This window comes from Eulemur rufifrons, chromosome 16, assembly GCF_041146395.1.
Source record: "Eulemur rufifrons isolate Redbay chromosome 16, OSU_ERuf_1, whole genome shotgun sequence".
Taxonomy (NCBI): domain Eukaryota; kingdom Metazoa; phylum Chordata; class Mammalia; order Primates; family Lemuridae; genus Eulemur; species Eulemur rufifrons.
In genome coordinates, this window is record NC_090998.1 from 9848556 (window position 1) to 9867881 (window position 19326).

The 19326-nt window shown below is 33.1% G+C and overlaps 1 protein-coding gene across 1 annotated transcript; it reads right to left on the reverse strand.

The window, feature by feature from the left end:
* Window positions 1-1503: 1503 nt before the first annotated feature.
* KLRK1 (killer cell lectin like receptor K1) lies at window positions 1504-18051 on the reverse strand. Its single transcript, XM_069490433.1, has 6 exons — window positions 17946-18051; window positions 9700-9792; window positions 9450-9485; window positions 8875-9026; window positions 8453-8556; window positions 1504-1621 (listed from the first exon to the last, which is right to left on the reverse strand). Exons 1-6 carry the CDS (start codon window positions 18049-18051, stop codon window positions 1504-1506), a joined length of 609 nt encoding a protein of 202 aa, XP_069346534.1.
* Window positions 18052-19326: the final 1275 nt, after the last annotated feature.

Genomic DNA, 19326 nt, shown 5'->3' on the forward strand with positions numbered 1-19326 from the left:
GAGCTGAGCAGTAGACCTAGAACTGGGGTGGGCTGGCTGTTTTACGAAGTATTGCAAATATCCCACCCATCACCAGTACAGGCCTCTCCCTCTCTCTCTCTCCATTAACTTAATCTCAGATGTTTAACATTGTTATTAGGTCATCAAATATGCAATATCCGACCTACAATCAAACAAGGAAATTGGACATATTTAACATTATTTATATCACCAAAAATAACATAAGTAACACTTGGACATATTTCTTTCAAATCATATTTATATATAATTATATAAGTACATACACAGAAAATATTAAAATAATGTGTTATATATTACTTAAATTTTCTTATATTTTCACTTAGCAAAATGCAGGTTTACTCTTATTTTCATATGCTATAAAATGAAAATATTCATGTAGCTTGCATAAGTATTTATATGTTTAGATTTTTGGAAAGTTAATATAGGTATTAATTTTGCATTCTGCTTACTACTGTCACTCATATTAGGTCAATTTTTCACATTATTAAAAGACTTCCTAAGATGTAATTAAACTGGCCACATAATATTTCATTATATGAATTTAATTAACTTTTCTGTTATTTAGAAATTAAACATTTCTTTTTTTCCTCATTCTCTTCCTCCTCCTCTCCTTATACTAAATTATATATTGTATATCTGATAATCTTCTTTGGTTAGATTAATGGATGCATGAATATTGAGCATTATTTCATGCTGCTTCATATATGTTGTATGTATACCTTTACATATCTTTAAATACTTTTCTGTAAAACCTATTTTAATGACTATGTGAAACCTAACATGTCATATACTTCCAAAATACAATGGTGAAACAGCCATAGAATAGACATTTCCGTGGCAAAAGGGAGAATAGGGAAGAAGGATGGGCGAATGGTCCCAAGAAAATTCAAGACCTAGCAAGACAAACTCCAGGAGATCTTAAGGGTTCAGAATAATTCTCATTTGTTTCATACTCTGCTCTCCAAACCCACTGGGGCAGCAGTTCTGCCTTTTTGACCCAGTTGGGTGGAGCTTCTATTTTCTGGACTCACTGGGGTGGCAACACCACTCCCACAGCTGCGCAAGACACTGCCCACCCTGTGTGGCTCTCTGCTGTGACCCTGCTCATGCAGCAATTTTCTGTGGAGGTGGTTGTGCCCCCAGAACTCTGCCGAGCCATCCCTCCCTCACTGCTCCCAAGAGTGTTGGTCTCACCCTTTGAATCAAGACTAGCCCCCTCCCCCAGCCCATGCACTCTGGGCCTGTGGTAAGAGTGGCAGCCTTGACCATCTCTGAATTGCCTTCAGGGTCCTTCTTCCTTGTTTTGGAGAATGTTCACAGCTGAATTGCTCTATGGTTTGGTCTTGTAGGTTCTAAGAAATCTGATCGTCTTTTTTCATGTTGTCTTGCTTTTTCTATTTTCTTAAGTTCCAGGCAGCAGTGCTTCTGCTGAAATAGTCCTTTCTATTTTTCTGGCTTTTGTTGAGATGGTTGACTAAGTCCTTACACAATCCTCCGCATACAAATGTACATGTATGGAGTGGAACAGTTTTCTGTATAGCCTTTAAAGCTTGAGCCATAGACCACACAGCTTCCTTTCTGCATTTCAATCACTGTTAGTCTAGATGAGAGAAAAATTACAAATTATATTTATAACTTTTTTAATGCAGTAATATAAAAATGAAATGTTTATTAGACTTCAAATATAAGAATTTAATATAATTTCAGGAGATTTTAGGACCGTATCTGGCCCTTCTAGTTAACAGATGTGCAAAATCTAGCCAATTCAGAATAATAAAAGTAAAAATTACATTCTCTTGTAAATAATGTGCCATTGTTTTTTTCCATACATTGGAAATTAGTCAATTCGGAAGTCTAAAATCTCTCTTCATATAAGTACTTGAGTTAAAAGCTTTAAAATGTTTATTTAGAAACAAATATTTAGGCCGGGCGCGGTGGCTCACGCCTGTAATCCTAGCACTCTGGGAGGCCGAGGTGGGCGGATCGTTTGAGCTCAGGAGTTCGAGACCAGCCTGAGCAAGAGCGAGACCCCACCTCTACTAAAAATAGAAAGAAATTATATGGACAGCTAAAAATATATATAGAAAAAATTAGCCGGGCATGGTGGCACATGCCTGTAGTCCCAGCTACTCGGGAGGCTGAGACAGGAGGATCGCTTGAGCTCAGGAGTTTGAGGTTGCTGTGAGCTAGGCTGACGCCACGGCACTCACTGTAGCCTGGGCAACAGAGTGAGATTCTGTCTCAAAAAAAAAAAAAGAAACAAATATTTAGGTATGGCCGGGCGCGGTGGCTCACGCCTGTAATCCTAGCACTCTGGGAGGCCAAGGCGGGTGGATCGCTCGAGGTCAGGAGTTCGAGACCAGCCTGAGCAAGAGCGAGACCCCGTCTCTACTAAAAATAGAAAGAAATTATCTGGCCAACTAAAATATATATACAAAAAATTAGCCGGGTATGGTGGCGCATGCCTGTAGTCCCAGCTACTCGGGAGGCTGAGGCAGTAGGATTGCTTGAGCCCAGGAGTTTGAGGTTGCTGTGAGCTAGGCTGACGTCACGGCACTCACTCTAGCCAGGGCAACAAAGCGACACTCTGTCTCAAAAACAAACAAACAAACAAACAAACAAACAAAAAAATAGAAACAAATATTTAGGTAGAAACAAATTCAGAATTCTATTTAAAATGCAACAGACACTGTGTTTTGTGCAAAAATAAACAATTTAATTAAGATATATGCAATTTTATTTTGTGAGGAAATGAAAATAAATTGCAAAATCCTCATGTAAACAAATATACACTAGCATGTGTGTGTGTGTGTGTTTAGGCATTTCATGCATATATATATATGTATGTATTTTACTCTGGGATATAGAAAGGATTATATGAGTAATATAAGAATAGTGTCTTTTTTTTTTTTCTTTCCTAACAGGAGGGAAATAAAAAACTGAGGAAAGAGTGACAATGTCATATCAATCTGAAATTGACGAAAAATAAAAAGACTGTTGCCTGATTTTACCTGTATTTAAAAGGACAAAGAGAATGAACTCTGTTTATATAGAAACAACTGGCCATTATAAGGAGAAAAAAATTAAGATATTTTTGATAACTGATCTTACTGGGTCTCAATCTAACCACAATAGAGTCTTATGCTTTCTAATTTCACTTTCTTTATTTGTTATTTCAATATTTATGTCTATTTTTTGATGCCACTTTCACCACACCTCTGCCAGAATACTGAGTACACTTGGATTATACGTATTTGTGTATAACTATATCTTTGATTAGAGTGTCAACCTCTTGAAGGAGTTATGTTCTACTCATCTCTGTAGTTACCTCCGCATAGTTCCTAGAAATTGGGTAGCACTAAACAAATATTTACTACATGCATAAACAGAAATTTAGTATGCTAGTTGTTTTGTTTCTGAAAGGAAGTTTTGTACTTGCAGATTTGAAAATATTGAGATGATAGGATACAAAATCTTATTAGTATTTCCAGCAAATAATTTTTTTTTGTTAAAAATAAACTCTCAAGTCATACAGAAATAGGCCATCCTAGATCAATTCTAAGGTTTATTGAGCTTCCAAATTACAAATATATAATAAGATAGGAAGGTAAGTACTTTCTGTTACAATGGACAGAAGGGGAATATTGAAAAGAACACATAGCAGTACAAGATGGTGCATTGATCATTGCCAAGTAACCATTAATATAGCAAAGTAAATTAAAATATTTTTAAATCAGTGAAAATAGTACCTTTTTAAGTCATTTAATGCTAATTCTGGCTCTAGAGTCAGAAATACATATATTTGAATCCTTACTGCAACAATTACTAGTAGATGAGTTATTATATACTCTAAAATTCTGTTCCTTACCAGTATATTAGGTTAAAAATAAAACCTGTTACATAGGGTTGTTAAGAGTACTTAATTAGAAGACATATATATATATATATATATACACACACACACACACACATACATACATTGCTTAAAACTCTCTGACAGAGAGGAAGCACTTAATTAACCTAATGTTAACATTGCTATTGTTACTAACTGGAGAATTGGAGATTCAAAGAACCACAATATTTACAGTCTAGAGAACTTCTGCAACATTTGTGATAGGAGAATGAAGGAAAAGAAAAGCAATAGTGACCAAAAACTTAGGTTTTATTTCTGATTTTGTGCCTGAATGGAGAAATTATTGAACAGTGTAATGACAGGCAGATCTTTCAAATGACAGAAATGACCTGTCTTGAGAGCTACTCTAGCTTTCACCTGAAGGATTAAAGCTATATGCATAAGCTCAATGAATGCTAAGATTTTGTCATTTCATTTAGTCCTGGTGTGCAGAGTTTAACCGCGATCGAGTGGTTAAAAGATTCGGTGACGAAAACTTTATACATGGGGTAACTGGGAGTCCAGAAAGACCAAGACAGCTAGAGTTCACAGGTCACAGAAATTGAGATGACAAAGTTGAGCAAATAAAGAAGTCCAAAGACATACAGAAAGCCCCCCTTGAGTATTCAGCAGAGAACTGGCTAATGCATGTATGTAGAAAAACCACCCAAGAATGGAGAAAGAACTGTGTAAAGCAGTTAAGAGGAAACAGTACCTATTGCTTACATAGGGTTGAGAACCATGCATGTTTCTACCAGCCATATTGTAAAACTTTGTATTTCAAAAGGAGTTGGGTAAACAACCTGATTTATATAGATTACATAGATTATCTCTTGACTCAGTATTGGGGAATAATTAGCTCTAGGTAGAATGTCTTGACTAATAATACTTAAAAGCAAGACCTAAACATATAAGTAAAGTTACTTGCTAAAGACACAGATAAGGTATCCTAGAAAAAAACTCACAGATTATTTTAGGAATAAAAAATATGCAACATCAAAAAAGATAAAATTCACAGTGTATGGAATTCAATAAAAAAAATCTGGCAAACAAAAAAACTATAATATCCCCAAGATTAGGAGGAAGGTCATTCGATCAAAATAGATCTAGAACAAACAGATATTAGAGTGATCAGACAAGGAGATTATAATAGCTATTATTACTGTGTTTCATATGTTCAAAAATTTAAGAAAACACATGGAAGATATAGAAAATATCAATGAAATCAAACTTCTGGATATGAAAACTTCAGTGTCTGAGATAAGATACACATTGATAGGATTAATGAAAAAGTAGACGTTGCAGAAGGAAAAATTAGTGAACTTTTACAATGATAAACAACCATCCAAAATGAAACACAAAGACAAAAGAAAAAATGAACAGAGCATCAGTGAACTTTGTCACAATGTAACTATAATCAGAGCACCTGAAGAACACAGAGAAATAGGGGAGGGAAAATATTTTAGTGAAAATGCTAAACCCATAGATTCAAGAATCTCAACAACAGAAATATGAGGAAAACTAAAACAAGGCATATTGCAAACAGATTTCTCAAATCCAGTGACAAAGAAAAGCAATTAAGCAATCCAAGAAAAAAAGAGATGTTACATACAGTAGAAAAAAGATGACAGCAGTTTTATTAGAAAAATAACAGAAGTGAGGAGAAACTTATTTAACTATTGAAGCAAACAAAAAACAACCCTTCTTAACCCAGAAGTCTATAAAGAACAAAGATATTTTTCAAGAATTAAGGTGAAATAGACTTTTTCAGAATAAAAGGTGAAATAATTAATGATCAGCAGAAGCAGACTACAAGTAATGTTAAAAGAAGTCCTGAAAGTAGAAGGAATATAATACCAGATGGAAAAATGATCTAAAAAGGGTAAAGTGCACCAGAAATGGTGACTACATAAATAAATATATAATTTGTGTAATTTTTATTAGTTAAATAACTTAAAATATAACTGTTTAAATAAATTAATAATACAATGTGAGATTTATAGTATTTGTAAAGGTAAAACGTATGACTAAAATAGCACTAAGTTTGGGAAAGGTGAGATGGAAGGGTAACACTGCCAAAATCTTATGCTGTACATGAAGTAAAAATATCAATTGATAAGTTAAAGATGTATGCAATAAACTCCAGAACAAACTCTAAAATCACAAAGCAAATAGAAATACCTAATACACTATGAAAAGAGACAAATGTTAACATAGATTAAAGTATTTCTAAGAAACTGGAAAAGGGAAAACAAATACATATCAAATGGAACAAGTAAAAACCAAATAACAAGATGACTTAAACCTAATGATATAAAAATCACATTGAATTTATATGGTTTAAACACCCCAATTTAGAAAGCAATTGTCAGATTAGATGAAAAAGTAAGAGTTAATTGTAGTCTGTCTATAAAAGACTCAGTTTTCATATAAAGGCACATATAGGTTGAAAACATATACCACATGAACACTAAACAAAAGGAAATCGAAGTGGCTATGTTTATATTAGACAAAGTAGAATTTCAAAGCCAAAATATCATTAGCTAAAAAGCTCATTATATAATAATGTCATAAATTCATTAATTTATGATAAAGTCATAAATTCATTAAGACAATACTAAACATTTATGCATCTAAAAACAGAGTTTTGAAATACATCAGGCAAAAAAATTGTTTGAACTGCAATGAGAAATACATATATCCATAATTATAGTCAGAGATTTCAATACTTCACTTCCAATAATTGATACTTATGTCAAAAACATACAGATGGACAGAAAATCAGAAAGAGTATAGAAGACTTAAGCAACACTCTCTACCAACTTCATTTAATTGATACTTATAGAACATTCTACTCAAAAATAGAGGATAGACATTTTGTTCAAATGCACATAAAACATTTCCAAAGATAGACTATAGAGTATCATCTAGTCCATAAAACCAATCTCAATAAATTTAAGGGATGATTATATAAAATATATTATCTAATCAAAATGGACCAAAATTAGGAAGCAATAACAAGAAGATGTCCTGACAATTCACAAATGTTGGAAACTAAATAACACAGTTGTAAATGATCAATGAATTATAGAAGACTGCAAAGGGAAAATATAAACTATTTTTAACTGAATAGAAATGAAAAAGTATTTCTAAATATGTGGGGGTGTGGCCAAATCATCTCACATATTAATAGCATAAAAACTTTTATTAGAAAAGAAGAAAGGTTTCAAATCAGTATCTCAGCTTTCACCATAAGAAACTAGAAAAAGAAAATTTAACCTAGAGTGAAAAATAGTAAATAACAAGGATCAAAGCAGAAACTGGTGAAATAGAAAAATTTTAAACAAATGGCAAATAAGCACAAAAAATCATACTCAACATCATTAGTCATTAAGGAAATGCAAGTTTAAACCATAGTGATATACCAATACACAATTATTAGTATCTCTAAAATTTAAGAGGCTAATCAAAACAAGTGCTGACTGGAATGTGGGGTATCTGCCCTCTCAGATTTTCTTTTATATACTGCTAGAGGGAATGTAAAAATTGTGAAATTTCACAACCACTTTATATAACAGTTTGGCACTTTTTAAAAAGTTAAACATATACCTATCATATGATTCAGCCATTCTGCTTCTAGATATTCAAGTAAGAGAAAGGAACATCTTTGTTCATACAAAGTCTTGTACACAGATATTCACAGGAAGAAGCTTTCTTTCTATTTTTTAACAGCTTACATTTTTCTACAAGTAGCTTTATTTGTAACAACTGGGAACTGTCTAAATATACAACAACAAATAAAAGGATAAATAAATTGTGCTACATCCATAATGGAGTACTTCTCAGAAATAAAAATAATTTAACTATTTATTCATGTAACGAGATAGCTGAATCTCAGAATAATTTTGCTAAGTGAAAAAAGCAGACATTAAAAATGATACATACCATAAGACTGCATTTATATTAAATTCTATGAATTGCAAACTCATCTAAAGTGACAGAAAACAGATTAGTCGCCTGGGAACAGACAGAGGTAACTAGAGAGAGGCACAGAGGAGGGATCACAAAAGTACAAACAGAAAGTTTTCCAGGTAATTAACATGTTAATTATTTTGATGTTATTAATTATTTCATGAGTGCATATATTTGTCAAATCTTACAAAATTTTATACTTTGTATATGTGTAGTTTATTGTATGTCAGTTATAGCTCAACAAATCTGGTAATAAATTCAAAAAGAGTACATGTGATATTTAAACTCTCTGCTTCAGTCTTCTTATCTGTAAAATGAATGTGATAGTAGATATACCTTCCACAGTATTTAGCATATAATTTACAAAATATGTAACTAGTTATTATTTGTCCTGGATGCTCTGCAACCAACACAATACTCTCTTAAATTTTGGGCCTAAGCACTTTTTGCTAAATCTTTTAGAATGTGAGAATGCCCTGGGATGGTGTGAAATAAGAGATCAGAGTGATCATAGGGGTAGCTCAGGAAAAAATACAAAATCAGAGACCTATTGAGCCACAGACTTACTGGTTAGGTGAGAGAATGGTGCCATCTTCCCACTGCCAGGATCCATTTGTTGACATTTGTACTAGTCCCATCCAATGATATGACTTCACCAATTTAAGGAAATCCTGTTTGAATAAATAATACACTACAAATGAAACCACTGATCATAATTTTAGTAAATACAAGGCCATAACCATTTAATAATTTTTCCTACATTTGGAAAAAAATGAATTTTCTTCCATAACTAGCATAATTCCCATCTAAGCAACACACATAATACCTGCAAATTCTGTGCTTATTTATTTTTAATGAGGGAAGATTTTGGGTGGATATTAGAATATTTAAGTCTTAGTACTTCTCGTATGTTCCATGTTCATACTCCAGTGAGCTGCCTCATGTATTAGAACAAAATATAGAACATAGAATTAAAACAAATACTCAACCTGGTCCACTCTGCTGTATATCTTCAGAAGGCTGGAATTTTGAGATATGCAAGAAGCTTGGCTCTCATACCAGTTTTTGCTCTCATTAAAAAATTGGTAGCAGTTATTTCTATAACATACCCAGTTTTTAGGACATGGGCCACAGTAATTTTCTAGAAAGGGAGGATATATTATGAATTCTTCACATGTCTAAATATTACAGCAGATTTTGTCTAGACAAATTAAAAGCTTTTGTCATTGAAACTCTGAAATTTCAGGTCATTAAGCCATATGGTCGTACCCAAAGACATATCTTCATACATTCATAGAAAAAGAGATGCCAAACCTAAATATTTTCTACTTTTTACAAATACTCTCTCATTGTTAAGAGAAAAACAAAAGCTAGAGTGCATTATGGGCTAGATTTAATCATTTCTTTTCTACTTTTAAAACACCATTAGATAGATATTATACTTATATAAGATATATATATACACACTATATATAATACTTATATATAGATATTATACTCTGGTGTGCATGTGTGTGTATGTATACATAATTTGTGCTTTAAAATATTTAAAAAATTCACTTACCTTTCAAGGATATTGGAACTTCTTGGTTGAATAATGCTATTAAAATAATCATAATTATTAAAAAGATTTGTGTTGATAGTAACTTACAGTCTAAGCAAAATATGGTTTACAAATTTCTAGACTAAAAGCAAAAACATAATAAGGACACAATAGTACTAGTTTATTTTTCTGTGTTCCTGAATACTAATGAAAGTAAAACATTGGAATTCTTATATCAACAATGCTGCAATTTACTTCTGTTAACACTCACAATTTATGAATATGGCACTCAATATTGTTACCATAATAATGAAATGGATTCCCAGAGCTATAGCAATGGAACGGCAGAGAAAATATGGAGATGCTGTCAAAGAAAAAAAGAGAAAGTGGAATATCAGAAAAATAATCATAAATGGTTTAGACATCTTTGTACTTAAAATAAACATTATTTTTTTTATTGAGGGGGTAGTATCAGTCCTTTTTCTGCTTTATTTTTTTCCCCAGAACAGATAACATAAGTACACTGTAAATAGTAAAAATTTAAAGTACAAAAATGTACTTTAATTCCCTCCTATACTTCTCTATAAGTTCACCAATAACCCCCCAGAATAAGTTTTGCTTATCATTTATTATTTTCTATGAAGATACAATAATAAATATAGAGAAAAAAGAGAGTATCATAAGATGGCTGACTAGAGGCACCTAGTACTCACCTCCACAAAGAAGGACCAAAACAACAAATATGTAACTACATATTGAGTGGAGTGTCTAAGGGAGAACACTGGAATTCAGCATGAAAAAGAAAAAGACTCTCTGAGGCGCAGAAACTTGGGGTGGCAGGATAGAAAGGGAAGCGAAGCAGCTGACATGGATCAGCTTGGAGCCAAGAGAGACTGCCCACTGTGGGAACATGGTAAGCAGGAGATCCATTACAGCCCACATCCCTATCATAAATACCTTCAGTCTTGGCTACAAGAGAGCTCCACCAGCCCTCACAGGCCCTGAGTCCAGTATAGAGAACATTGTGGAGTCCGTGCAATTGCATTATTCCAGAGTGGAAATTTAGTCTTCATCCTCCTCCTTCACCAAGATCCAGGCTAGGGAAGCACTGTACCATTTTGGAAGTGTAGTCACCACCAAAGTATGACTTTCCCTAGGGCAAAATAGCTCCTATATCTTCACATACCCAAGGCTCAATAACTCCTGTATCTTCACATCCCTGTGACCCAGGTGACATCTCACCACTTCCACCAAGAGGACTGCAGCATAGCGACATCAATTGAACCCAATGATGTGGCCATGACCCTGGCATCAAGCTCACTCGGAGCCCTAAACCCAGGGAACAGGTGATCCAGTCCAGCAGGGGCACTGCCTCCAGAATGAAGGGAGCCAATTCATGTGTGCTCCTCAGAGGCTGAAAGCCACCTGCTGGGGCTTCACTGCTACTGTCACCAGCAACACCACTCTGTCCAGCAGCAGGCCAGGAGAGAATGGAATAATATATTCAAAGTGTTGGAAAAACTTCTCTAAACAAAAAATACTATACCTAGCAAAGCTGGCCTTTAGTATTGAAGGAGAAATAAATTTTTTCCCAGAAAAGCAAAAATTGAGAAAATTTATCTTCATTAGATTGGTCTTACAAGAAATGCTTAAAGGACTCCTGTATCTGGAAGCAAAAGGCCAGTATCTACCATCATGTAAACACACAAAAGTATAAATCATTGGTAAAGCACACACACAGGAGAAATAGAAAGGAATCAAACATTTTCACTTCAGAAAACTATCAAACCACAAAGATAAAAATTAAGAGAGGAGAAAGACACAAAAGGCATACAAAACAACCAGTAAGTAATTAAGAAAAAGACAAGAGAGCAAGATGACCAAATAGAACTCTTCAACAATTGTCCTCTCACAGAGATATCAAACTGAATAACTATCCATGCAAGAAAGCACATTCAAAAGAGCTAAAGACATCAGGTGAGCTATCACAGTACCTCATTTTGGCATAATGACAAGGGAAAAAAAAGAAAACACATTAAAGAGGTTAAAAAGGTAAGTCTCACATTGCCTAAACCATCTCTTCCCCAACCTCAGGTAGTACAGTGCATAGGGAAAAACTGCTTTCTAGGGGGAAGGAAATGAAAGTTAGCATTGGACTTTGCATTGTAACTTAGTGCTGTTCCTGCCACATTGGAACATAGCACAAGATAGTGTCCTTGTAGCCCTTGATTACAGACTGGTGCCCATGGAGGAACATTTAGACCAACCCTGGGCCAGCGAGGACTCCACTGGCCAGTCACAAGGCACCTGAGTGGGAGTCCTAGCTCATTTTCCCACTGGCTGAGTAAAATAGCCTCAGACCTCAAGTAAATTTCAATGGTCACAGGACATAATAACCATGGTCAGTGGGCAAGCCCCAGTGTGGTGCTGGTCTGAGAGAGGGTGTACCTAATAGAGTAAAATTAAACATTACCAAGCAGATTTGACCCAAATAAGAATATTCTATATCATATAATATTCAAATTCTCAGAGGTCAAGGACAAAGAGAAGATTCTAAAAGAAGCAGGAGAGAAGAAGTAAATAACATATAAAGGAACTTTGAAATACCTATTAGCAGATGTCTTAGAAACCTTACAGGGTAGGAGGAAGTGGCACATATTCAAAGTGCTAAATGAAAAAAAAACCCCTGAGATATTATACCTAGCAAAACCATCCTTCAGCATGATGTAAAGAAAAAGATTTTCCAAGACAAAAGCTGAGAGAACTCATCACCAACAGATTTGTCTTACAAGATACACTAAATGGAATTCTTCAGTTAGAAAGACAAGGACATTAACATGCAATAAAAAAACATTTGAAGGTATAAAACCTCCTGCTAAAAGTATACACAGACAAATTCAGAATACTCTAATACTATAATTGTGATGTGTAAACTACTCATATCTTTAGTATGAAGACTAAAAGATAAATCTATCAAAATATTAATAACTACAACTTATGAAGATATAGGCAATATAAAAAGATGTAAATCTAGATCAAAAAAGTCAAAATGTGAGGTGAGATGAAGTTGAACTATAGGATTTTTAGTTTTTTATTTGTTGGTTTCTATTCTTTGTGATCAAAGTTAAATTAACATCAGTTTAAAATGATTGTTATAGCTACAAGATGTTTTTGTAAGCCTATGGTAACCAAAACAAAAGCATATAATAGATACGCAAAAAATAAAAATCAAAGAATTAAAACATACTACCAGAGAAAATAACTATAAAGGAAGACAGTAAGAAAGGAAAAAAAGGAAGAGAGTTGCTAGAAAACAAATAACACAATAGCAATAATAAATCCTTACCTATCAATAACATTGAATGCAAATTGACAAAATGGTCCACTGAAAAGACATAGAGTGACTGAATTAATTTAAAAAAAATCAAGACTAAAGTATATGCTGCCTACAATAAGTTGACTTCACCTAAAAAATATACAGAGACTGAAAGTGAAGGGCTGGAAGAATGTATTCTACGTAAATGGAAAACAAAAAGAGCAGGAGTAGCTATACTTATATCAGTTAAAACATACTTTAAGTAAAAAACTGTAAAAGAGACAAGGAAGATTATTATACAATGCTAAGAGGTCAATTCAGCAATAGGATATAACAATTAGAACTATATGTGCAGCCAACAACAGAGCACACAAATATATTAAGCATATATTAATAGATCTCAAGGGAGAGTTAGATTGTAATACAAAAGGGTAAAGGACAGCATCCTCTCCCTTTCAGCAATGGACAGATCATCTAGGCAGAAAATCAGCAAAGAAACATAGTAGTTAAACTACAGTCTAGACCAAATAAACCTAACTGACATGTACAAAACATTTCATCCAGCTGCTGCAGAACACACATTGTTCTCATCAGCATATGGAACAATCTCTGGGAGAGATCATACATTTGATGACAAGTCTCAATAAACTCCTAAAACTTGATATTATATCAAGCCTCTTTTCTGATCACAATGGAATAAAACTAGAAATTAATAACAAAAGGAACTTTGAAAATTGTATAAATACACGGAAATCAAACAATATGCCCTAAACAATGGGTCAATGAAAAAGTTAAGAAAATAAAAACTTTTCTTGAAACAAATTAAAATAGAAACACAGCGTACCAAAACCTAAGAGATACAGCAAAAGCAGTATACAGAGGGAAGTTTGTAGCAATAAATACCTATGTAAAAACAAAACAAAACAGAAATAATCAATTGAATGATGCACTAAAGGAATTAGGAAAAGTATGAACAAACCAACACCAAAATTAGTAGAAAAAAGAAATAATAAGGATCAGAGCAGAAATAAATAAAATTGAAACTAAAAAAGATCAATGAAAAGTGTTTTTTAAAGAAACAAAATTGACAAGTCCTTCTAGACTAAATAATAAAAAAGAGAAGACACAAATAAAATTACAAAAAGGAGAATGGAAAACTTGTATAATAGAAATACAGAGGATCATTAGAGACTATCATAAACAAATATATTCCAACAAACTGGAACATCTGGAAGAAAGAGATAAATTCCTGGATACATACAACCTACCAAGATTGAACCATGAAAAAAAATGGAAAACCTGCACAGAAAGAACAAGAATGAAGCAGTAATAAAAAGACTCTCATTAATGATGGATTCACTGCTGAATTGTAGCAAACATTTAAAGAAGAACTAATACTAGCTCTATACAAACTAGTCAAAAAAATAAAGTGGAGGGAATACTTATTCATTCATTGTATGAGGCCAGCATTACCCTAATACCAAAACCAGGCAAGGAGGGAAAAAACAAGACAATTACAGGCCAATATCCCCGACGAACATACACACAAAAATCTTCAACAAAATACTAGGAAACTGAATCAAACAGGAAATAAATAACATAATACTTTATAATCAAATGAGAGTCATACCAGGCAGGTAAGGACAGTTTGAGAAATGCAAAGGAATAAATGTGACATATCACATCAATGGAATCAAGCATAAAAACAATATGAACTTCTCAATAGATGCCTATAAAATACTTGATAAAGTTAAACATCTTTTTATAATAAAAACTCAACAAAGTAGGTGTACAAAAAAATGCACCTAAAAACAACAAAGGCCATATATGATTAACCCACAGCTAGCATTATCCTGAACAGGGAAAAGCTAAAACTTTTCCTCTAAGAACTGGAACAAGATAAGTATGACCATTTTTATCACTCCTACTCAACATAGCACTGGAGTCCTAGCCAGAGCAATCAGGCAAGAGGAAGAAGTAAAGGGCATCCAATTGACAAGGGAAGTCAAATTATTCCTCTTTGCTGATGACATGATCTTATATCTAGAGAAACCTAAAGACTCTAGGAAAAGACTCTTAGAACTGACAGACAAATTCAATAAAGTTGCAGGATACAAAATCAGCATACAAAAATCAGTAGGATTCCCATATACCAATAAACCAGCTGAAAAAGAACTCAAGAAAACAGTTATATTTGTAATACCTACAAAACTAAAATACCCAGGAATAAATTTAACCACCGAAGTAAAAAATCTGTACAATGAAAACTATAAAACACTGATGAATGAAGTTGAAGATGACACAAAAAAATGGAAATTCATCTCATTCATGTTCATGAAATAGAAGAATCAATTATTAAAATAACCATACTACCCAAAGCAATCTACAAATTCAATGCAATCCGTATCAAAATTCCAATAACATTCTTCACAGAAATTGAAAAAAACAATCCTCAATTTTTTTGTTTTTTTCTTCAGACAGGGTCTCTCTCTCTGTCACCTGTGCTAGAGTGCAGTGGCGTCATCATAGCACACTATAACCTCAAACTCCTGGGCTCGGAGTGATCCTCCTGCCTCAACCTTCCTAGGTGCTGGGACTACATGTGTGCGTCACCACACTAAGCTAATTTTTTTATATTTTTGTAGAGATGGGCACTCACTCTTGCTCAGGCTGGTCTTGAACTCCTGGTCTCAAGCAATGCTCATGCTTCAGTCTCCCAAAATGCTAGGATTACAGGCATGAACTACCAAAATAGAATGGTACTGGTATAAACAGACCGATAGAACAGAATAGAGAACCCAGAAGTAAATCCATGCATTTACAGCCAACTCATTTTCAACAAAAGCATGAAGAACATACATTAGGAAAACTGCAGCCTCTTCAATAAATGGTGCTGGGAAAAGAGAATAAGTATATGCAGAAGAATGAATCTAGACCTCTATCTCTCACCATATGCAAAAGTAACTCAAAATGGATTAAAGACTTAAATGTAAGACCTGAAAGTATAAAACCATTAGAAGAAATCATAGGGGAAACAGTGCAGGACATGTGTTTAGGCAAAGACTTTATGCGTAAGACTTGAAAAGCATAGGCAACAGAAGCAAAAATAGACAAATGGGGCTCTGTCAAACTGAAAAGTGTATGCACTTAAAAGGAAACAATTGGCAGAGTGAAGTGACAACCTGTAGAATGGGAGAAAATGTTTGCAAACTATTGATATGACAAGGGACTAATATCCAGAATATACAAGGAACTCAATTCAACAGCAAAAAAAAATAAAAATATGATTAAAATAGATATTTCTCAAAAACAGACATAAAATTAGCAAATAAGTACATGAAAAAATGCTCAACATCTCTAATCATCAGAGAAATGCAAATCAAAACCACAGTGAGACAGCAGTTAGAATGGCTATTATCAAAAAGATAGGAAAGAAAAAAAGAATGCTACTGAGGATGCAGGGAAAGCAGAATGTTGGTACATTGTTGAAGGGATGTAAATTAGGGCAATAATTGTGGAAAACACAATGGAATTTCCTCAATAAACTAAAAATAGAATTACCACTACTGAGTATTTATGTGAAGAAAAGGAAATTAATATATTGGAGAGATATCTGCATCCCATGTTTATTGTGACACTATTCACAATAGCCAAGATATGGAATCAACCTAAGTGTCCCTCAATAGATGAATGGATAGAGAAAATGTGGTATATATACACAATTTAATACTATTCAGCCATACAAAATAATGAAATCCTATCATTCTCTCAAACATGGATGAGCCTGCAGGACATCATGTTAAGTGAAATAAGTCAGGCACAGAAAGATAAATACCTCATGTTCTCAATAATATGTGGGAACTAAAAAAAATTAGCTTATAGAAGTAGTGAGTAGAATTGTGGTTATTTAGAGGCTGGGAAATGAGGGTCAGGGAGGATCTGGAGAGACTGGCTAATAGATAAAAAATTACAGCTAGAGAAGAGTAATAATTTCGAGTGTTCTCTAGCACTGTAGGGAGACTATAGTTAACAATAATTTACTGCATATTTTCAAATAGCTAGAAGAAAAGGTTTTGAATGTTCCCAACAGAAAGAAATGATAAATGTTTGAAGCGATTACTCTGATTTGATCATCACACACTAAATACTTGTGTGTAAATATCACTCTGTATCCCATAAATATGGGAAATTATTACATCTCAACTGTAAATAAATAAAAGACCATTCCCTTCAACCACGTTTTTAAAACACATATTTAAGAAGCTATATCAAATATTCTGTTCATTTTCTTTTCACTTAAGAGGTTATTCTGATGATTATTCCATATCATGGCTTATAATGATGCCAAATTTTTATAAATAACTGCATTGTATTTCATTGACATCTGGATAGAATCTAATTATTGACAGACTTTCCAGTTGTTTCAAATGGACATTTAAACTGTTTCTTAGTTTTTGCTATTAGAAATAATGCTGCATTTCATATACCCTGTGCATATTCTTCAATCCTTCTCTGGGAGAAATTCCCACAACAGTAATTGATGAGTTAAGGGCATGTGTGTTTTAAATTTTTGAAATGTTTGAAAATTTCAGTCCAAAGAGAAATTATTGCATAGGGCACATTTGCATTCCTTAAATTAACTCTTGTGAAGTGATGCTATTTGTTAATAATTCATTTTTTAGTTGTTAATCAAAATTTAGAGGTGAGGGTGGCCTGTTGTTTTCCTTTTTGTATAAGCTATTTCAAGTTCTCTTATCAATAATGTTCTGGCTCAACAAAGACATTGGAGAGCATAACTTCTTTATTATGCTCAGAAACATTTCTGTAAATAATAATCAAATCATTACTTCTATATTGTTAAAGAACTTAACTATGGAGTATTTTTTTAAAATTTCTTTTCTCTCCTGTTTTTCATTTCTATTTAGTCTTCCTTAAAGCCAGTTTCTCAATGATCCCTTAGTCTCAACTGTCATCATGATGATAAATAATCTCATCATTTTTTCAGGGCCTGAAAAGATCCTAGACTCAATAGTTTTTAGCACCATAATTTTGTCATATATTCCAATATTACACTAGAGTTAATGTCATTTCTGTTTTCCTCATGAAGGTAAAATTAACTGAATGATTGCCATAGATTTAATCACACAGTGTCCAAGATTCAGTTCAGTGTACTGAGAAGACAAAAGGAATATAGGACTTACAGTTTTCTGTACATTTGCTTGTGATTAGTGGAGATCTTTGCTTTTGCCATTGTGTAGAAGTATTATGCTTTGCCAGTTTCAAGTTATAATTATGGACTTTATTCATCTCTAGAGAAAAACAAATCAGGCTGATATGAGTCATGGCTGCCAGCCATTTGGAGCTTGTTTTTAAAATTCAACCTACCATTTCCATGAATATACTTCTGGTGAATATTCTTTTAAATGTATATCATGAATTTACTTTTGTTTTATATTACTTCATTATTAGGATATTTATATTTTGCTATATAAAAATTATATTTATTCCCTGGAACAGTATTTTTAGAAAAATCTTATGTGCTATTAGATGAGTTAATGCATAATGTATAATAAAATCCAGCATTAGAATAAAGACACTTGCAATAGTGAAAAAGACAGAAATAGAGAGATAAACATGTTTAAATCACAGATCCAAATTTATTAACTTGATAACTTCACACATAATTTAACTTTTGCATCCCAGTCTCCAACTTGCAGAAGAAGAAAGAAAGCAAAAGGAAAGGGTATGAACATAATCTGGTAGGGGTATTTAAAAGTGAAAAAAAAAATGTGATGAACTTAGTAATGTCAATCACATAGTAAACATTTAGTAAATGTTAGTGTGTCTAGTTTTCTTTATAGTGAAGGACATATGTAAGCTAAAAAGAGTAGAATTTAAAGTTTTAGGATAAAGATAAATGAAGGATCTTGCCTCTGAACAAAACAAGAATCATTTTACATTGTGCTTGATATTTAAATCATTTGCTAAATACTTAAAAAAAATTATAACTTAAATGATAATACTGATTATACCTAAAAATTAAACATTGTACGTATAATATATAATGTGATTATTAAACATGTGAAGTTAAGAGTATGTATCATTTTATGAATAAAGAAATTGAATCTCAGAGATGGCCAAAATCATATTGCTTATGTAATATATTACTAACTTTGAGCAATTTGTAACACTTTTAGGATAAGAAGCACTTTCAAATACATATCAGTTGATTTGAATAATAAATCCACATAGGTAAATATGGCATGTTATTGATCTCTATTTGATAGAGAAAGAAACTAAAGTGTATAGAGGTTGTGGATTAACCACATCTCTAAGCTAGAGCGTGGTAAGTTTGAGAAAAATTCAGTTTTGACTCCAGATCCTAATGTCAAGCTGGCTCAAATTGTGAGTGTCTTTAAGTAGTTCATGAAATAAAGGGAAAAGTGATTTCAAGTTTTGAAGATCTGATTTAAAAATAACATTAACATAACATGAAATAAACATAAAGTGAACATAAGATGAATCAGAGTAAATTGCTGTCCTATGCCTTGTGTGTTTGTATAAAGTTCTGAGTATCTTCAA

Coding starts and splice junctions, on each gene's coding strand:
- KLRK1 (XM_069490433.1), bottom strand. CDS start 18,051: ATGAATAAAGTCCATAATTATAACTTGAAACTGGCAAAGCATAATACT. Junction 9,793..17,945: donor AAGCAAATGTACAGAAAACT/GTAAGTCCTATA, acceptor TTTCTTTGACAG/CATCTCCATATTTTCTCTGC. Junction 9,027..9,449: donor AGTTCCAATATCCTTGAAAG/GTAAGTGAATTT, acceptor CTCCCTTTCTAG/AAAATTACTGTGGCCCATGT.